Consider the following 15747-nt stretch of genomic DNA (forward strand, 5'->3'; position numbering starts at 1 on the left):
AATTTCTAGGGTGCCAAGCTGTTCTACCTTTCTGGAGTGGTGCATGGAGAATATCAAAATGAGGAAATTGACGATCTGGGCCATTTTATTACAGTTATGAAGTTTAGGCCTCTCACATGGCAAACTTCTCACCCTTATGTCCTTGCAGACAGGTAAATAGTGATTGTAAACTTTTTCTTCATCGGTCATATATTTCAAAGCTAAAAAGGCTAGAAAAAGAACAGTGCTAGAATTTATTGTTTGCCTATTTGAATAGTGGGGGTAGAAGTGTAGTTGATGAAAAATGTCTATTGCTCCAAGATGCTGTGCCTTTGGGAGTAAATTAATTATGAAGTATTTAGGAAAATAAGAGGACTTGGAAGCACTTAAGGCTACAGGATGTGGCCCCATCCTATATTCAGCGTCAGTTTTCAGTGATGCTGCCTTGTGTCCATGTGCTTGAGTTCTTTGTGTGTGCCTTCAGATTCCTTCCTTTGTGCTCTTCCTCATGTGGTTTTCTCAGCCTGGAATACCTGTTTCCACCTGCCAGAATCCACATCACAGTAAAAATCCCAGAGTACAGGCTTGCCCTCTTCCAGAAAGGGATTTTCTGAATATGTTTTTCACTCTTCCCTGACCCCAGGTGAATATCATGTCCCTGTCTGGTGTCTTATGGAATGAATGTCACTTTTAGCCTACAGTGGTATTTCTGCCCCTTTTCCTCTGGTGGATGGTGAATGGTGCTTCCTTATTTCTGTATTTTCTAGTTTTCTGAGCGACATGCTTAGCGGACAAGAGTGTGGTGAGTCATCGACACATGAAAGGAGGTATAGGAACTTTTGACATTCATTTCTGCTGTATGACTGAATTTATTTTTCTAGGGTGGAAGATTTGACAAACCAAGAGGATATACAAACAAACATCAAATGTGATCAGAAGGTGTCACTTTATGGTAAAGAAGAGCGCACTTAAGAAATAAAAGCCAGATTCATATGCCAGGTATTGTCTTGTTATTAGAACATGTTAGAATTACACATAGGATTCTTGGGATGGCTTGATTTCTCAGGAAGAAATAGACAAAAAGCAACCTATGGAAATCTGAAAATTTTGAGGTTATCTGAAATATGACCAAACAAGGGAAGATGGCCTTGCTGGAGTTTTTAAAAGTAACCCAGCGATGTGGAGGCCTGCAACCATGTTATCAAATCCATCTTCTCCTGTAGCTAGAGGGGCACTGTTCCGGTTTGGTGCAGTGCCCTTCTTTAGCAAAATGTTTTAAGCCCTTGGACTGTGGATCATTTTTACCCCCACAGTCAACAGTAGATACTTCCTGACTTCTTGTCAGTGGAAGCTGGCTTTTTAAAAGGGGCCTGTCTTCTAGGGGTAGGAGACTTCGCCGTGAGTGATGTCAGTTTCCTCCCAGACCCTTGTGTTTTCCTGAACAACAGAAGAAGTTCTGTTTAAATGAGAAGGAGAAACTGGTTTATGCATCTCTTTCTGGAGTTGGGGGTGTGCTGTATGACAAAGACACCATCTATGTTGACCTCGGTGGCAGCCACAGTTTTCCGGCATCAGTGAGACAGGATTCATTGCTCTGAACTCTCATTCTTCCTTCTGAATCTATTTTTTAATCACAAAAAGTAACGTACTCGGTTTTTATATGTTGAAGACTTTTCTCTTGTACTTATAATAAAGGCCCAAATGCATATTGTAAATCTATAGAATTAAAAGAATACTTTTTTTTTGCATCGTACCAAGAAGAGTCCTATCCTCCATGCCTCCTCGATCCATGGCCCCACTATGAGCACTGCTGTCAGTGTGGCTCCTGCATGGCCCCTTTGCCATTTCTACAAAATCAGTGTGCTTTCCAGATCTCTTTGGTCTTTTTCTTTTTCTCATTCACAGTGGTCTCCTTCTCTGTATTTTAAAGTGGGTTTCAAATCTTTGTCAGTTCTGAAGTTGAATTGTATTGGGTTAAAACCAGGGTTACTTTAAAATGTTAGAAAAGCTAGCATTGTTGTACCATTGGAACTGAGGTTTTTCTAGCTAGGTGTTTAGAGTATCAGGTTATATACTCCCAGAACATTGGAAAAGTTTAATGGAGATGGGGATCCATTTCAAGCTTTGCTGTGAAGATTTTCTTCTCTGCTTTTCAAGATATTAAGAAAGGTTCTCAGGAAATGTGTCTAAGATAATTTTGAGAAACTGAGTGAAACCAGTGTCTCTCCAGGATCTTTGTGCTTTCCTCACATACCCTTTTTTGGTGGTCTTGACAGGATGAGGTGGGGTCCACTCATGAGCTGGTCCAGAGTCTCGTCTCCACTCACTCCATCGATACCAAGATGGCTTCAAGTTGAGTGATGCTGTTTTCTGATTCCAAGCCACTTGGGTCAGAGGATATAGATAATCAAAGGTAAGTCTGCTTTTTTTTTTTATTTTTAATAAAAAGGTATATTACAGAAGATGTGTAATTCTGCGATCAGAACACATTTTGGTGGGATTCATTCTAGGTTGATTTGTTTTTCTTTGTGTGTGCATGTGTCTGAGGGCTCTTCACTTACCTGACATTACAAGAAAGTATTTACTTGAAATAAAATACAGGATGCATTTTTGGACAGTCCTCAAATATTCTTTAAATTCCATGCCATTTTCCATAGGTTGCTTTTTGTTTTTTTAAGGGACTTGAGGCCACTTGGCTTTTTTTTTGGTGGCCAAAACACTAGAGCAGACCCAGAGAGTTTGTGGCTGTCCAGAAGTCACATGTCTTGGCTCTGAAAGTTTTATTTAGATTATGTTGTACTGTCTCCCGTGGGTAGGTTTCCACTGATGTGTGGCTTATGTGAATTCTTTTTCAGTCTGGGTTGGAAATTTGTTATACACAGAGGATGTTGGCAAAACCTTGGTTTTGTTGTATTGATTTGTTACTCCCAGTAAAATGTATCTGAAAATTTTGAGATTATCTAGTATGTAATTTGTTACACTGTGCATAAACTACCTAGCACAGTACCTGACAGATATGAAGTGTTCACTGAAAGATCACTCTTTTATAATGAGTGTTATGAGCTGTTTTCATTTTTGCATATCCTTCTAGTCATCCTTGGCTACAAGAATACTGCCTTCTAATATAGTTACAGTTTAAATACATAATTTTATTTCTATATTCTGAGCATTTCCTTTTTCTATACAGTCTTTAGGTCATCATTATTTTGTTATTATTGGTGTATTCTTTTTCTTTGTTTTTGAAACAAGGTCTCACTTTGTCTCCCAGGCTGGAGTGCAGTGGCATGATCTTGGCTCACCATAACATTGAACTCCCAGGCTGAAGTGATCCTCTCACTTCAGCCCCACAAGTAGCTGGGACTGCAGGAGTGTGGGAGCTTTCAGCCTGTCTCCTGTGTCCTTTCAACCACTCCTGGCTAAATTTTTTTTTAACTATTTTCTAGAGATAAGGTATCACTATGTAGCCCAGGCTGGTCTAGAACTCCTGGGCCCAAGGAATCCTCCCGCGTTGGCCTCCGAAAATCACTGGATTAGCCTTGCCTGTTATTGCTGTATTCTAACTTACCCATCTCTTATGGTATGATTTTTAGTTGTTCCTAATTTATGTTTTTATAATTTTATGTATTGTGCTATGTTAAACAGCTTGATGCAGTTGTGTTTCATCCTGTGATTTTAGCCTCCTGATGATTCTTTGTTACCAGTTATGGCAGTGGTGACTTAAAATGAATGTTCTTCCTCTGTCAGTCCTTCTACATTTGTTAGCTGGCATTTTTAACAAAGAACTTTCACTCCTCCTCTTTATTTCAATATCACTGGTGACTAATGCACTTGTGTTTTATTCCATGGGTTATTTTCTATCACTATCATTATTCTTTCTGATGCCTATGCTGTCTCAGATTCGGCTGCGGGAGCCTATGTCCTTTCACCTGTCTATGTTAGTCTTTGAGCATTTCTTACTTTCTGACAGAACAAGAGGTTCCAGGCTCATTTTATCTTCTTTTTACTTTGGGGCTGGAATTAGCCTTTCTCTTAAGGATTATGTGTTTTTAGCTTAGAAATTGATGAGGTTTCCAAAAGATCTACGAAACACTAACTTCCTTTTTGAGCAATTGTTTTCTAAAATTAGATTAATCTTTTTAAAGGGTTATTCATTTATTCTCTCTCTATATTTTTTGAAGTGTTGTATTAGGGAACCATGCCTGAGTTTGCCTATTAACTCTTCCAATGTTTATCAGATCATTTTTTACCTCTGCTATGTCATCCTAAACAATTCTTTGACATTTTCTATTTCTTTGTATTTTCATTGACTATATTGTCATTTCTAGACTTGCTGATGAACCTGCAAATTGAATTCTTTTGCATTTTCTTTCTAATAATATAGGCTATTGATGCCAAAGGAAAAAAAACAAATGGACTTGAAAATGATATACCTAACTAACATGTCAACAGTCTACACAGCCCTTTTATGTAGAAGGGAATTTATTTTTATCACATAACCTATAGAATTAACAATCTGAATACAAATACATTACATTTTGTAAAATGCAAGTAATCTTATGTAAGATCAGCTTGACTGCCAAGTTTTGTTTTGTTTATTTGTTTTGAGACAGAGTTTCACTCCATCGCACAGGCTTGAGTACAGTGGCATGATCTCGGCTCCCTGAAACCTCCACCTCCTAGGTTCAAGCAATTCTGCCTCAACCTCCTGAGTAGCTGGGATTATAGGCGTGTGCCACCACATCAGGCTAATTTTTGTATTTTAGTAGAGCTGGGGTTTCACCACGTTGGCCAGGCTGGTTTCAAACTCCCAACCTCTAGTGATCCGCCCACTGCAGCCTCCCAAAGTGCTGGGATTACAACCACACCTGGCCTGACTGCCAAGTTTTTAAAAAAATTTCTAAGATTACATTGAGAAAATTCTTAACACATAAGTAAAAAGAGACAATAAAAGGAGGTTTTTTTTATTCAAAGGTATAACTGGATAAGTAGATTTGTTTACAACCATTCTTGTGAAATACTTTTTAAAAAAATACGACCAACTTCTTTGCAAATAGCAGACACATACCTCAACTATGATGACCTAATTTTTGGTGGATAATATACATGATTAGGCAGAAATAGGCAAGCTCACACTGGTAGATTAACTATCAAATACTCAGTCAAAACTCCGTTTGTGGCCCCCACTTCTTGATCGATTTCTATTCCCACTTCGTCTTCTACCATCTTGTCGACTTCCTGATCGACTCCCTTGTCGACTCTGTCTACCTGATCGGCCGCCAGATCGACCACCTGACCGGCCTGACCGGCCCGACCGGCCACTTGACCAGCCACTCCTCTGTCTGGAATTAGAAGATGTGTTTCCATCATAATATTCTTCAATTTCAGGTAATTTGGCTGGCACTGAAAGTATCCAGTCGGAATCATGCCACTCTGCCTGTTAGGGGAATTTACAGGATTAATATATATGCAAAATAGAAACCATAAGCAAACACACAGGTACAGTAGACACTTTTTTCATATCTATTAGCTAAAGGTCATCTATCTGTTAAAGTGGAACAAAAATGGAAACCAAAAAATAAGCGAAAATACGTTCAATTTTCGAGATCATAAATTCATACCCAGTTTATACATTCTAAAACAGTACTATTTGGTATCTCAGGACAAAGCAGATACACTATTAATAAGTAGAGTGCAAAAAAATAAGTAAAAAATAAAAATAAAATAAGTAGAGTGCATTGTTTTCAGCAGGTACACTGACAAGCAAAAAGTAAAAAAGCCCATGATGGAGACTGAACATAAGTCAACACCAGCCAAGGACTAAAAAATGTGGCCACTGGAAACACTTTGGTATTGACTAAATAAATGAAGATATACAAATCAGTAACCCATAAGAGCATCACTATTTTATATCTTGCTACACTAACTATTCCTTATTGTGATCATGAGTGGCCAAGGAAAGTTGTTATTGGCTAGACACAATGGCTCACGCTTATAATCTCAGCACTTTGGGAGGCCAAGGTGGGCAGATCACTTGAGGTCAGGAGTTCGAGACCTGCCTGGCCAACGTGGTGAAACTCCAGCTCTACTAGAAATACAAAAATTAACTGGACATGGTAGTGGGCGCCTATAATCCCAACTACTTGGTAGGCTAAGGAAGGAGAATTGCTTGAGCCTGAAAGGTGGAGGTTGCAGTGAGCTGATATCATGTCACTGCACTCCAGTCTGGGTGACAGAATGAGACTGTCTCAAGAAAAAAATGTTGTTATTAAGATACCCTGTTGCAGCCGGGCGCGGTGGCTCAAGCCTGTAATCCCAGCACTTTGGGAGGCTGAGGCAGGTGGATCACGAGGTCAAGAGATCGAGACCATCCTGGTCAACATGGTGAAACCCCATCTCTACTAAAAAATACAAAAAATTGGCTGGGTATGGTGGCACGTGCCTGTAATCCCAGCTACTCAGGAGGCTGAGGCAGGAGAATTGCCTGAACCCAGGAGGCACAGAGGTTGCGATGAGCCGAGATTGCACCATTGCACTCCAGCCTGGGTAATGAGAGCAAAACTCCATCTCAAAAAATAAAAATAAAAAGATACCCTGTTGCTCAGGTTATCTTTCTTTCCAATACCAGTACTTTTTGGGAAAAGACAAATGAACATACCACTAGTGGGGGTTTGGCAATATATAACAAAGTCAAAAAAATGCATAAACCTTTTGGCCAAGCAATCTCATTTAAAAACTCATCTTAAAGAGATAAATATGGCAATGCATAAAGAATTTGCTATGCCAATGCTTAGCGAAGAACTAACAATAGAAATAATTTAATTTCAGAAAACGGGAGATTGGTTAAGAAAACCAGCCACCCAAATGGCCAAATGCCAGGGAGTCATTAAAAATAAGTAACTGGGGTGACGGATCCAAGATGGCCGATTAGGAGCAGCTCAGGATTGCAGCTCCCAGCGAAAGCGTGGAGGGTGAGTGGATGCTGCATTTCCAGACAGATTTTTATTGCCCACAGACCAGGAGATTCCCAGGCGGAGGAGCCCCACGGGTCCCCAGCACGGCTGTTTTGGCCAGTGCTGTGGTTCTCTGCACAAAATACACGGGTCTGGGCGCCATTTTACCTGGCGATTGGAGCTCCTAGGAGACAGAGTCGTCCATTTAACTGATAAAAAGGGGGACTGAAACAGGGAGCCAGGCCAGGAGATTCCCGGGCAATAAAGCAACCGAATCTCAGCACAGTTACAGCTGGCACAGTGGGTATACTACACAGGAAACCACACAGATCCTGGCGCCTTTTCAACAGGCAACTGGAACACTTGGGAGACAGAGTCACCCATTGAACTAAAAAAAAAAAACCAAAAACAAGGGCTCTAAGGCAGGGAGCCAGGTAAAAAATAAGTAACTGGGCCGGGTTTGATGGCTCACACCTGTAATCCCAGCACTTTGGGAGGCCAAGGCTGGGGGATCACCTGAGGCTAGGAGTTTGAGACCAGCCTGACCAACACGGTAAAACCCCATCCCTACTAAAAAATACAAAATTAGCCAGGCATGGTGGTACATGCCTGTAATCCCCACTACTTGGGAGGCTGAGGCAAGAGAATCACTTGAACCCAGGAAGTGGAAGTTGATGTGGGCTGAGATCACATCATTGCACTCCAGCTTGGGCAACAAGAGCAAAATGCCATCTCAAAAAATAAATAAGTAACTGGGGCTGGATGCAATGGCTCATACCTATGAACCCAGTACTTTGGGAGGCTGAAGTGGGAGGATCACTTGAGGCCAAGAGTTTAAGATCAGCCTGGGCAACATAGCAAGACCTCATCTCTATTTAAAAATATTAAAAAGAAAAGAAAAAAAGAACTGTTACTGACCCAAAAAAGTGTCTTTAATATATTCTGAATTTTTAAAAAGACTTCAAAAGCAGAATACTCTTTCTTGTTTCAAAGCATGTATATAAGTATGTAAAGATATAATAGACAAATTCTTTATTATGGGAATCCAGTAGACAACTTCTTTTTTCAACAGATAAAATACAAGAATTTTTTTTAAAAGAGAGGGAGGGAGGAGGAAGAATCTATAGATTAAAAGAAAGGTAAACATCAAATTCCAATGTATGAGCTTTATGGACTTTATATTTTAAAAATTTAGGGGAAAAAATGGAAAAGTTTAAACAAAATTAGATGATACTAAGGAATTATTATTTTAGGAGAGTTTAATTATGGTATTATGATAATGTCTTTTTTAAAGTCGTTAATATTTAGAAATATGAAAATATTTATGGTTGAAATGCTAAAATACCTAGACTTTATTTCAAAAGAACACAGGAAACTAGCTAAGTAGATGGACACAGAAATGAAACAAAACTGGCTATGAATTGATAATTGTTGAAACTAAGTGTTGGGTACATGGGGATTCATTATACAAGTCTATCATCTAAAAAGTACTTGAGGCTGGGCGCGGTGGCTCAAGCCTGTAATTCCAGCACTTTAGGAGGCCGAGGTGGGCAGATCACAAGGTCAAGAGATCGAGACCATCCTGGCCAACATGGTGAAACCCCATCTCTACTAAAAATATAAAAAATAGCCGGGCATGGTGGCACGTGCCTGTGGTCCCAGCTACTCAGGAGGCTGAGGTGGAAGAATCACTTGAACCCAGGAGGCAGAAGTTGCAGTGAGCTGAAATTGCGCCACTGCACTCCAGCCTGGGGATAGAGCAAGACTCCGTCTCAAAAAAAAAAAATAAAAAAATTGAAATGATTTATAATAAAAAATTTTTTGGCTGGGCACGGTGGCTCATGCCTGTAATCCCAGAACTTTGGGAGGCCAAGACAGGCAGATCACAAGGTCAGGAGATCAAGACCATCCTGGCTAACATACTGAAACCCTGTCTTTACTAAAAAAATACAAAAAGTTAGCCAGGCATGGTGACACTCCTGGCCTCAAATGACACTCCTGGCCTATAGTTAAAGCTATGCAGGAGGCTGAGGCAGGAGAATCGCTTGAACCCGGGAGGCGGAGGTTATAGTGAGCCAAGATCGCACCACTGCACTCCAGCCTGGGCAACAGAGCAAGACTCCATCTAAAAAAAAAAAATTTTGGCCAGCTATGGTGGCTCACACTGATATTCTCAACACTTTGGGAGGTCAAAGTGGGAGGATCATTTGAGGCCAGGAGTTCAAGACCATCCTGTGCTACAGAGTCTCCCTACAACATTTTAAAAAAAATCAGCCAGGCATAGTGGCACATGCCTTGTAGCCCTAGCTACTTGGGAGGTTGAGGTGGGAGGATCACTTGAGCCCAAGAATTCAAGGTTGCAATGAGCTATGATTGTGTCACTGCACTCCAGCCTGAGAGAGTGTCCATCTCTAAAAATAAATTTAATTCTGGCTGGGTACTGTGGCTCACGCCTGTAATCCCAGCTCTTAGGGAGGCAAAGGTGGGAGTTCAAGACCTGCCTGGGCAATACAGCAAGACCTTATTCTCTAAATAAATAAATAAATAAATAAAAAGAAAAAAAAAATAATAAAAATAAATTTAATTTTAAAGGCCAGACGTAGTGGCTCATGCCTGTAATCCCAGCACTTTGGAAGGCCGAGGTGGACAGATCACAAGGTCAGGAGATCAATACCATCCTGGCCAACATGGTGAAACCCCATCTCTACTAAAAACACATAAAATTAACCAGGAGTGGTAGCGTGTGCCTATAGTCACAGCTACTCAGGAGGCTGAGGCAGGGGAATAGCTTGAACCTGGGAGGCGAAGGTTGCAGCAAGCCAAGATTATGCCACTGCACTCTAGCTTACAACACTCTAGACGGCAACAGAGCAAGATGCCGTCTCAACCAATTAATTGATTTTAATTTTGAGACAGACTGGATATTTTATATTAAGGAATTCTTCATTGACTTAGGCATGATACTGACACTGTGACTATGTTTTCCAAAATATCCCAATCTAAATTTACAGAATGTACTCAAATATTTAAGAGATAAAATTTTTAAAATACCTGTAACCTTTCTGACTCAGTTGTAGGAACATCAAAGCAAACACCCTAAAAGCAAAATAAAAACATTTTAAATTAGACACATATGTGTTTTTTTGGTTTTACTAATAATGCATGATACAGTGGCTGCTTAATGTATTTTCTAAATTTAAAAAGTAAACATTGTATCTCATAAGAATTTACAACTACTACTAAGAATCTAGAGTATTCTCTAGAAGAGTTTGTGTAGACAGTATATGTTGTTCCACATCCCTTGTAAAATGATCTCTCCAATAAATTTATTTTAAAATTTAATGACAAAGTTTCATTTACAAAGAGCTGCAGCAGGCCAGGCAAGGTAGCTCATGCCTATAATCCCAGCACTTTGGGAGGCCAATGCAGACAGATTGTTTTGAGTCCAGGAATTTGACCAAGACCAGCCTGGGCAACATGGAGAAACCCTGTCTCTATTAGAAAAAAAAAAAGCAAAATTCAGCCAAGTGTGGTGGTACATGACTATAGTCCCAGCTACTTAGGAGGTTGAAGTGGGAGGATCACTTGATGGTTGATGGTGGAGATGGCAGTGAGCTGAGGTCATGCCAGCCTGGGTGACAAGGCAAGACCCTATTTCAAAAAAAAAAAAAACTGCCATGTTTATTAAATAATAAGAATGATATAACCCAAGATGTTTCCTCTATGGCCTTGGTTGTCAATAAGCTGAAAATTAATTTAATACTCAAGTACAGCAACTAGTTTGGCCTATGGATCTTGCTATTTTTTCCCTCCCCTCTACATTTTTTCTTTCTTGAAAGTGTGTATTTGTCTCATACTTGCCGCACATCTTTTTTTAAAGTTAATACTAAACTTTGAGAGAGATGATTATTTGCAATATACAATCTAGTTAATAAATTCCAAGCTAGAATGAACCTATGCAGTAAAGTTAATAACATAATGTTGTTTTTCAAAACCATTAGATGAAATCAGTCACAAGATTACAGTTTTAATTTTGCAATATAAATGTATTAAAATATTTATTTAATTCATATCATTAACTCATTAACAACCAAGAGCAGGCCACTTAAAAGCCAAACTGCATGTTCTCAAAATTATAGAGCTGTTTACTACAATAATAAGTTACTTAGTCTTAGAGAATGAACACACGCTAGCACTTTGGGAGACTGAGGCAGGTGAATCCCTTGAGCTCAGGAGTTCAAGACCAGCCTGGGTAACATGGCAAAATCCTGTCTTTACCAAAATATAATAATACGGGCTGGGTGCAGTGGCTCATGCCTGTAATCCAAGCACTCTGGGAGGCCGAGGCGGGAGGATCACCTGAGGCTAGGAGTTCAAGACCAGCCTGGCCAACATGGTGAAACCCTATTCCCCTACTTCAAAAAAAAAAAAAGGTGGCAAGCACCTGTAATCTCAGCTACTCAGTAGACTGAGGCAGGAGAACTGTTTGAACCTGGCAAGCAAGAGGTTGCAGTGAACCGAGATCGTGACACTGTACTCCAGCCTGGGTGACAAGAGTGAAACTCCATTTCAAAATAATAACAATAGGCTGGATGCAGTGGCTCATGCCTGTAATCCCAGCACTTTGGGAGGCCGAGGCGGGTGGATCACGAGGTCAGGAGTTTGAGACCAGCCTGGCCAACATAGTGAAACCCCATCTCTACTAAAAATACAAAAAATTAGCCAGGCATGGTGGCACGTGCCTGTAATCCCAGATACTCAGGAGGCTGAAGCAGGAGAATCACTTGAACCTGGAAGGCGGAAGTTGTAATGAGCCAAGATTGCACCATTGTACTCCAGCTTGGGCGACACTGTGAGACTCCATTTCAAAAATAATAATGATGATAATAATAATAATACAAAAAGGGCAGGTGCAGTGGCTCACTCCTATAATTTGAGCACTTCGGGAGTCCAAGGCAGGAGGATCACTTGAGCCTGGGTAAAAAGACACCATCCCATAAAGTAGTAAATAAATAAAATGTAAAAAATAAAGAGAATAAACACATGTATACAACCACATACGCTATGTGGCAGAAACTTAGATAACTTGGGTATTAGATAGTGAAACTGAACAGAATGACTTACAGCTCTGGAGGAATGGGTTATGTAAATAATGCCCCAAATTAATAACTGGAAACAAACTACACAGAGAAAGCAGTATTATTCATGCCATTAGCCTTCAAAAAGAGAAAGAACAAAATTTGATAGTGTTTATAAACATTTGGGGTAGTTAATTTAAAAGCTATTTAATTGTCTAGAAAAGCCTACCATATTTCCTTTCAGGAGGCACATTCTGGTAATCTGAGACACTGCATTACTACTCAGCTTTCTGTTAAGTTCTTTCCAAGCACAGCTGACATCCTGTATTTCCTCTAGGCTTTCCAGAGTCATGGTCACAAATCCCTTAAGGAATAAAAATCACATTATGTTTGGAAATACATCAGCAGCAGCAGTACAACGAAATTCTAACTCTATAGTCCTTCAAGACTTAATTGTGCATTTCTTATGAGCCAAAAGTATAACACTGCAGCAGCTAAAAAACTTTTTTGAAACTACATTATTAGAAGAATAGTGTTTATAGATAATTGAAAGTACTATTCTATGTATTGCTATAAAACTATATTTAATTCTAACCATTATGCTTTAAGAGAGAATTAGGAATTAAGCAAACCAGAGCCAAGAAAGACAACAAGGTAGTGAAGAATTAAGGAAATGCTGAAGGAGTCAAAGTCAGCTTGGAATGAAAGCTGTGGCTGGGCTCAGTGGCTCATACCTATAATCCTAGCACTTTGGGAAACCAAGGCGTATGGGTCACTTGAGCTCAGGAGTTCAAGACCAGCCTGGGCAACATAGCGAAACACCATCTCTACAAAAAAATAAAAAAACAAAAACTAGCCGGGCATCACCACGTGCCTATAGTCCCAGCTACTCAAGAGGCTATGGTGAGAGAATTGCTTGAGCCCAGGAGGCAGAGGTTGCAGTGAGCTGAGATCATGCCACTGCATTCCAGCTGGGTAACAGAACCAGACCTTGTCTCAGAAAAAAAAAAATAAAAGGAAAAAAAAAATACAACACAAATTTCTTTAACCTTTTTTTTTTTTTTTTTTTGAGACAGAGTCTTGCTCTGTGACCCAGAGTGGCACCTTCAACTTCCTGGACTCGAATAATTCTCTCACCTCAGCCCCATGAGCATCTAGAACTACAGGTGTGCGCCACCATGCCAGGCTAATTTTTGCATTTTTAGTAGAGACAGGGTTGCCCAGGTTGGTCTTGAATTTCTGGACTCAAGTGATCTGCCTGCCCCAGCCTCCCAAAGTGCTAGGATTACAGGCATGAGCCACCATGCCTGACTAATTTCTTTAAACTTTTGAAGGACTGTTGCAGAAGCAAAAATTTACTTGTTCTGTAACACTTCACTAATAGCAAAAGAATCAACATTAAGAAGATATGGGGATACATTCATCAAACAAGTATTTATTAAGTGCTCGCTATGTATGTGACACAGACTGTACTAGGTGCTAGAGATTCAGCAATAAGTAGTGCTTTCTTTCATGGAAAGTAGATTCTAGTGCATGTGCATGTACATATGCCTGTATGTGGGGAGGTGGGGGATACACAGTAAACAAATAAGCAAATATATGGAATGTCATATAGTAATAAGCATCACAAACAGGAATAAAGCAGGGCTTAGGGAATAAAGAGGACAGGGAGGAGTATGCTATTTTAGAGCGATCAGGAAAGACCTCTCTGGCATGATATTTGAGCAGAGGCCAGAATGAAATAAAGGAGGAAGCAACATGGTTATTAGAGGAGAACATTCACGACAATGAAAGTAGGTGCTAAGGCCCTGTGCAATAGTTAAGTTAATGTCTGGGGAAAACCAAATAGGTTAGGTTGGCTGAAATAAGCAAAGGGAGCGGGATACGGATAAGAGATGATGTCAAGGAGGCAGCAAGAGGAAAAGCCTAGGATATTCATGATAAAGACTTTGGGTTTTCATTTAACCCATGAAAGAAATTTCAAGCCACTAACACCCTGTTTCTAATATGTTTAATCAGAGATTAAATGACCCATTTGCTGAAGAGGGATTCTTTATTGGATAAGGGTTGAGACTAAATGACTTCTTAGGTACTTCTTAGCTCTAAATCTCAATATTTTCTAAAGAAATATGTTTTAAATAATGTCTTAAGAAGCGTTTGGTGGGTTATTAGGGATATTTGCTCAGTGCTATTAGTAACCCCACAAGTTTCTAATTACAGAGAGTAAAAGATACCTTTATAATATGGCAGTTTCCGTCTTAAATGCTCAAACTAAGCATTACTAATACTTATACTAACATTTTATGCCTGTTGACATGATGCAGTATGAGGTACATATTAGCTATAAAGTACTCTTGCCAAAAACATTTAACCTAAATATAAAAATCAAGCTTTGGCATTACTTCCAGTTTAAAAGAGGATAAAGGTAAAAGTTAAATGATGCTTGAATAGAAGTTCAGACAAATCCAGCCACTGAGATATTCTACCAAACAACTGACCTAGACTCTTCACCAAATCAATCAGAAAAAAATTTAAAATGAGAAAATAGTTTCAGACTAAAAGAGACTAAAGAGACATAATACCAAATGTAACATAGAAAACTTAACTAGATCCTGAATTTTTAAAAAGATACACACAAATAGGTTTATGTATACATATGGATAAACAGAATGGAGTCAAATAAGTCACTTGCAGCAAAACGAGATTCAGCTAAACTATTAACACATATCAGGCAGAAAACATCAGATACTCCAGCTGCATTTATTTCTGCAAATAAGTCACCTCCAAGTTAACCTGCCCTGCCTTTTTGGTCCCTCCTCCCCATCACAGGGATGTGCTGTCCAAAATTAGTCTGTTCTGTTATTATTTGAAAATCCTGCCAGCAGGCTCTAGTCTTATAGATGTCTCCAGGACGAAGCTGGCTCATTCTCTCTCTCCACTCAGACATAACAGAGCTCTTTTTAAAAATTCTCTTCACCAAGAAACTCCCCTCACTTATACTTGAGTAAGTAAAAAAATCACTGAGCTACCTGCACCAATGGTTCTGGTGTGGTATATTTTGACATGTGATACTAACCTGGAAGCAGGCCAGTTCAGATGATGTTACACTTACACAAACCCTCCACACACACAGGCATTTCTTACTTTGCATGCTACTGTGTTAATTTTGCAGAGGCTATTTTTTACTTTGCAGGATTCCATGGAAACTTACAAAATGAAACATAAGTTCTGGTATACAAGTTTCAGTTAACAAAGGTGTGTACAAAGTAAGCATTTCCTATATTTCTCTCCAAATACCCGAAAGACAGACAGACAGACATTTTCGGGATAATGAGAAAAATACAGATATGAACCAAATATTAGATGATGATACAGAACTATCATTAATTTTAACAGATGAGATTATTGTATTGTGATTACGTAGGGGAATATCCTTATTCTCAGAGGATGCATGCTGAAATATTTAGGGATGATATCACAGTGTTTCAACTGACTTTCAAATGGTTTAGAAAAAAAAAATACAGGCCAGGCAAGGTGGCTTACACCTGTAATCCCAGCACTTTGGGAGCTGAGGAGGGAGGAATACCTGAGGTCAGGAGTTTGAGACCAGCCTGACCAATAAGGTGAAACCCCATCTCTACCAAAAATACAATAACTAGCTAGGTGTGGTGGCATGTGCCTATCGTCCCAGGTACTCAGGAGGCTAAGACAGGAGAATTGCTCGAATCCTAGAGGCAGAG

The 15747-nt window shown here is 39.6% G+C and overlaps 1 protein-coding gene and 1 long non-coding RNA gene across 6 annotated transcripts in view; one reads left to right on the plus strand and one right to left on the minus strand.

Annotated features, from left to right (window-relative positions):
* Window positions 1–12: 12 nt before the first annotated feature.
* On the plus strand, window positions 13–2392 carry LOC108590448 (uncharacterized). The gene is made up of 3 exons (XR_013524939.1): window positions 13–152; window positions 861–978; window positions 2256–2392. It is a non-coding gene; the product is annotated as an uncharacterized LOC108590448 (long non-coding RNA).
* A 2519-nt stretch (window positions 2393–4911) lies between these two features.
* Window positions 4912–15747, minus strand: part of DDX50 (DExD-box helicase 50) — a 43428-nt gene continuing 32592 nt past the window's right edge. For all 5 annotated transcript variants that reach the window (XM_035268198.3, XM_002756298.7, XM_078345757.1 and 2 more), the window contains 3 exons: window positions 12237–12371; window positions 9981–10025; window positions 4912–5413 (listed from right to left, as the gene is read on the minus strand). In XM_035268198.3, coding sequence (XP_035124089.1) covers window positions 5135–5413; window positions 9981–10025; window positions 12237–12371 — 459 coding nt within the window. In that variant the 3' untranslated portion in view covers window positions 4912–5134. The remainder of the gene's footprint in view (window positions 5414–9980; window positions 10026–12236; window positions 12372–15747) is intronic.

The sequence above is a fragment of the Callithrix jacchus genome, chromosome 12 (genome assembly GCF_049354715.1).
Source record: "Callithrix jacchus isolate 240 chromosome 12, calJac240_pri, whole genome shotgun sequence".
Taxonomy (NCBI): domain Eukaryota; kingdom Metazoa; phylum Chordata; class Mammalia; order Primates; family Cebidae; genus Callithrix; species Callithrix jacchus.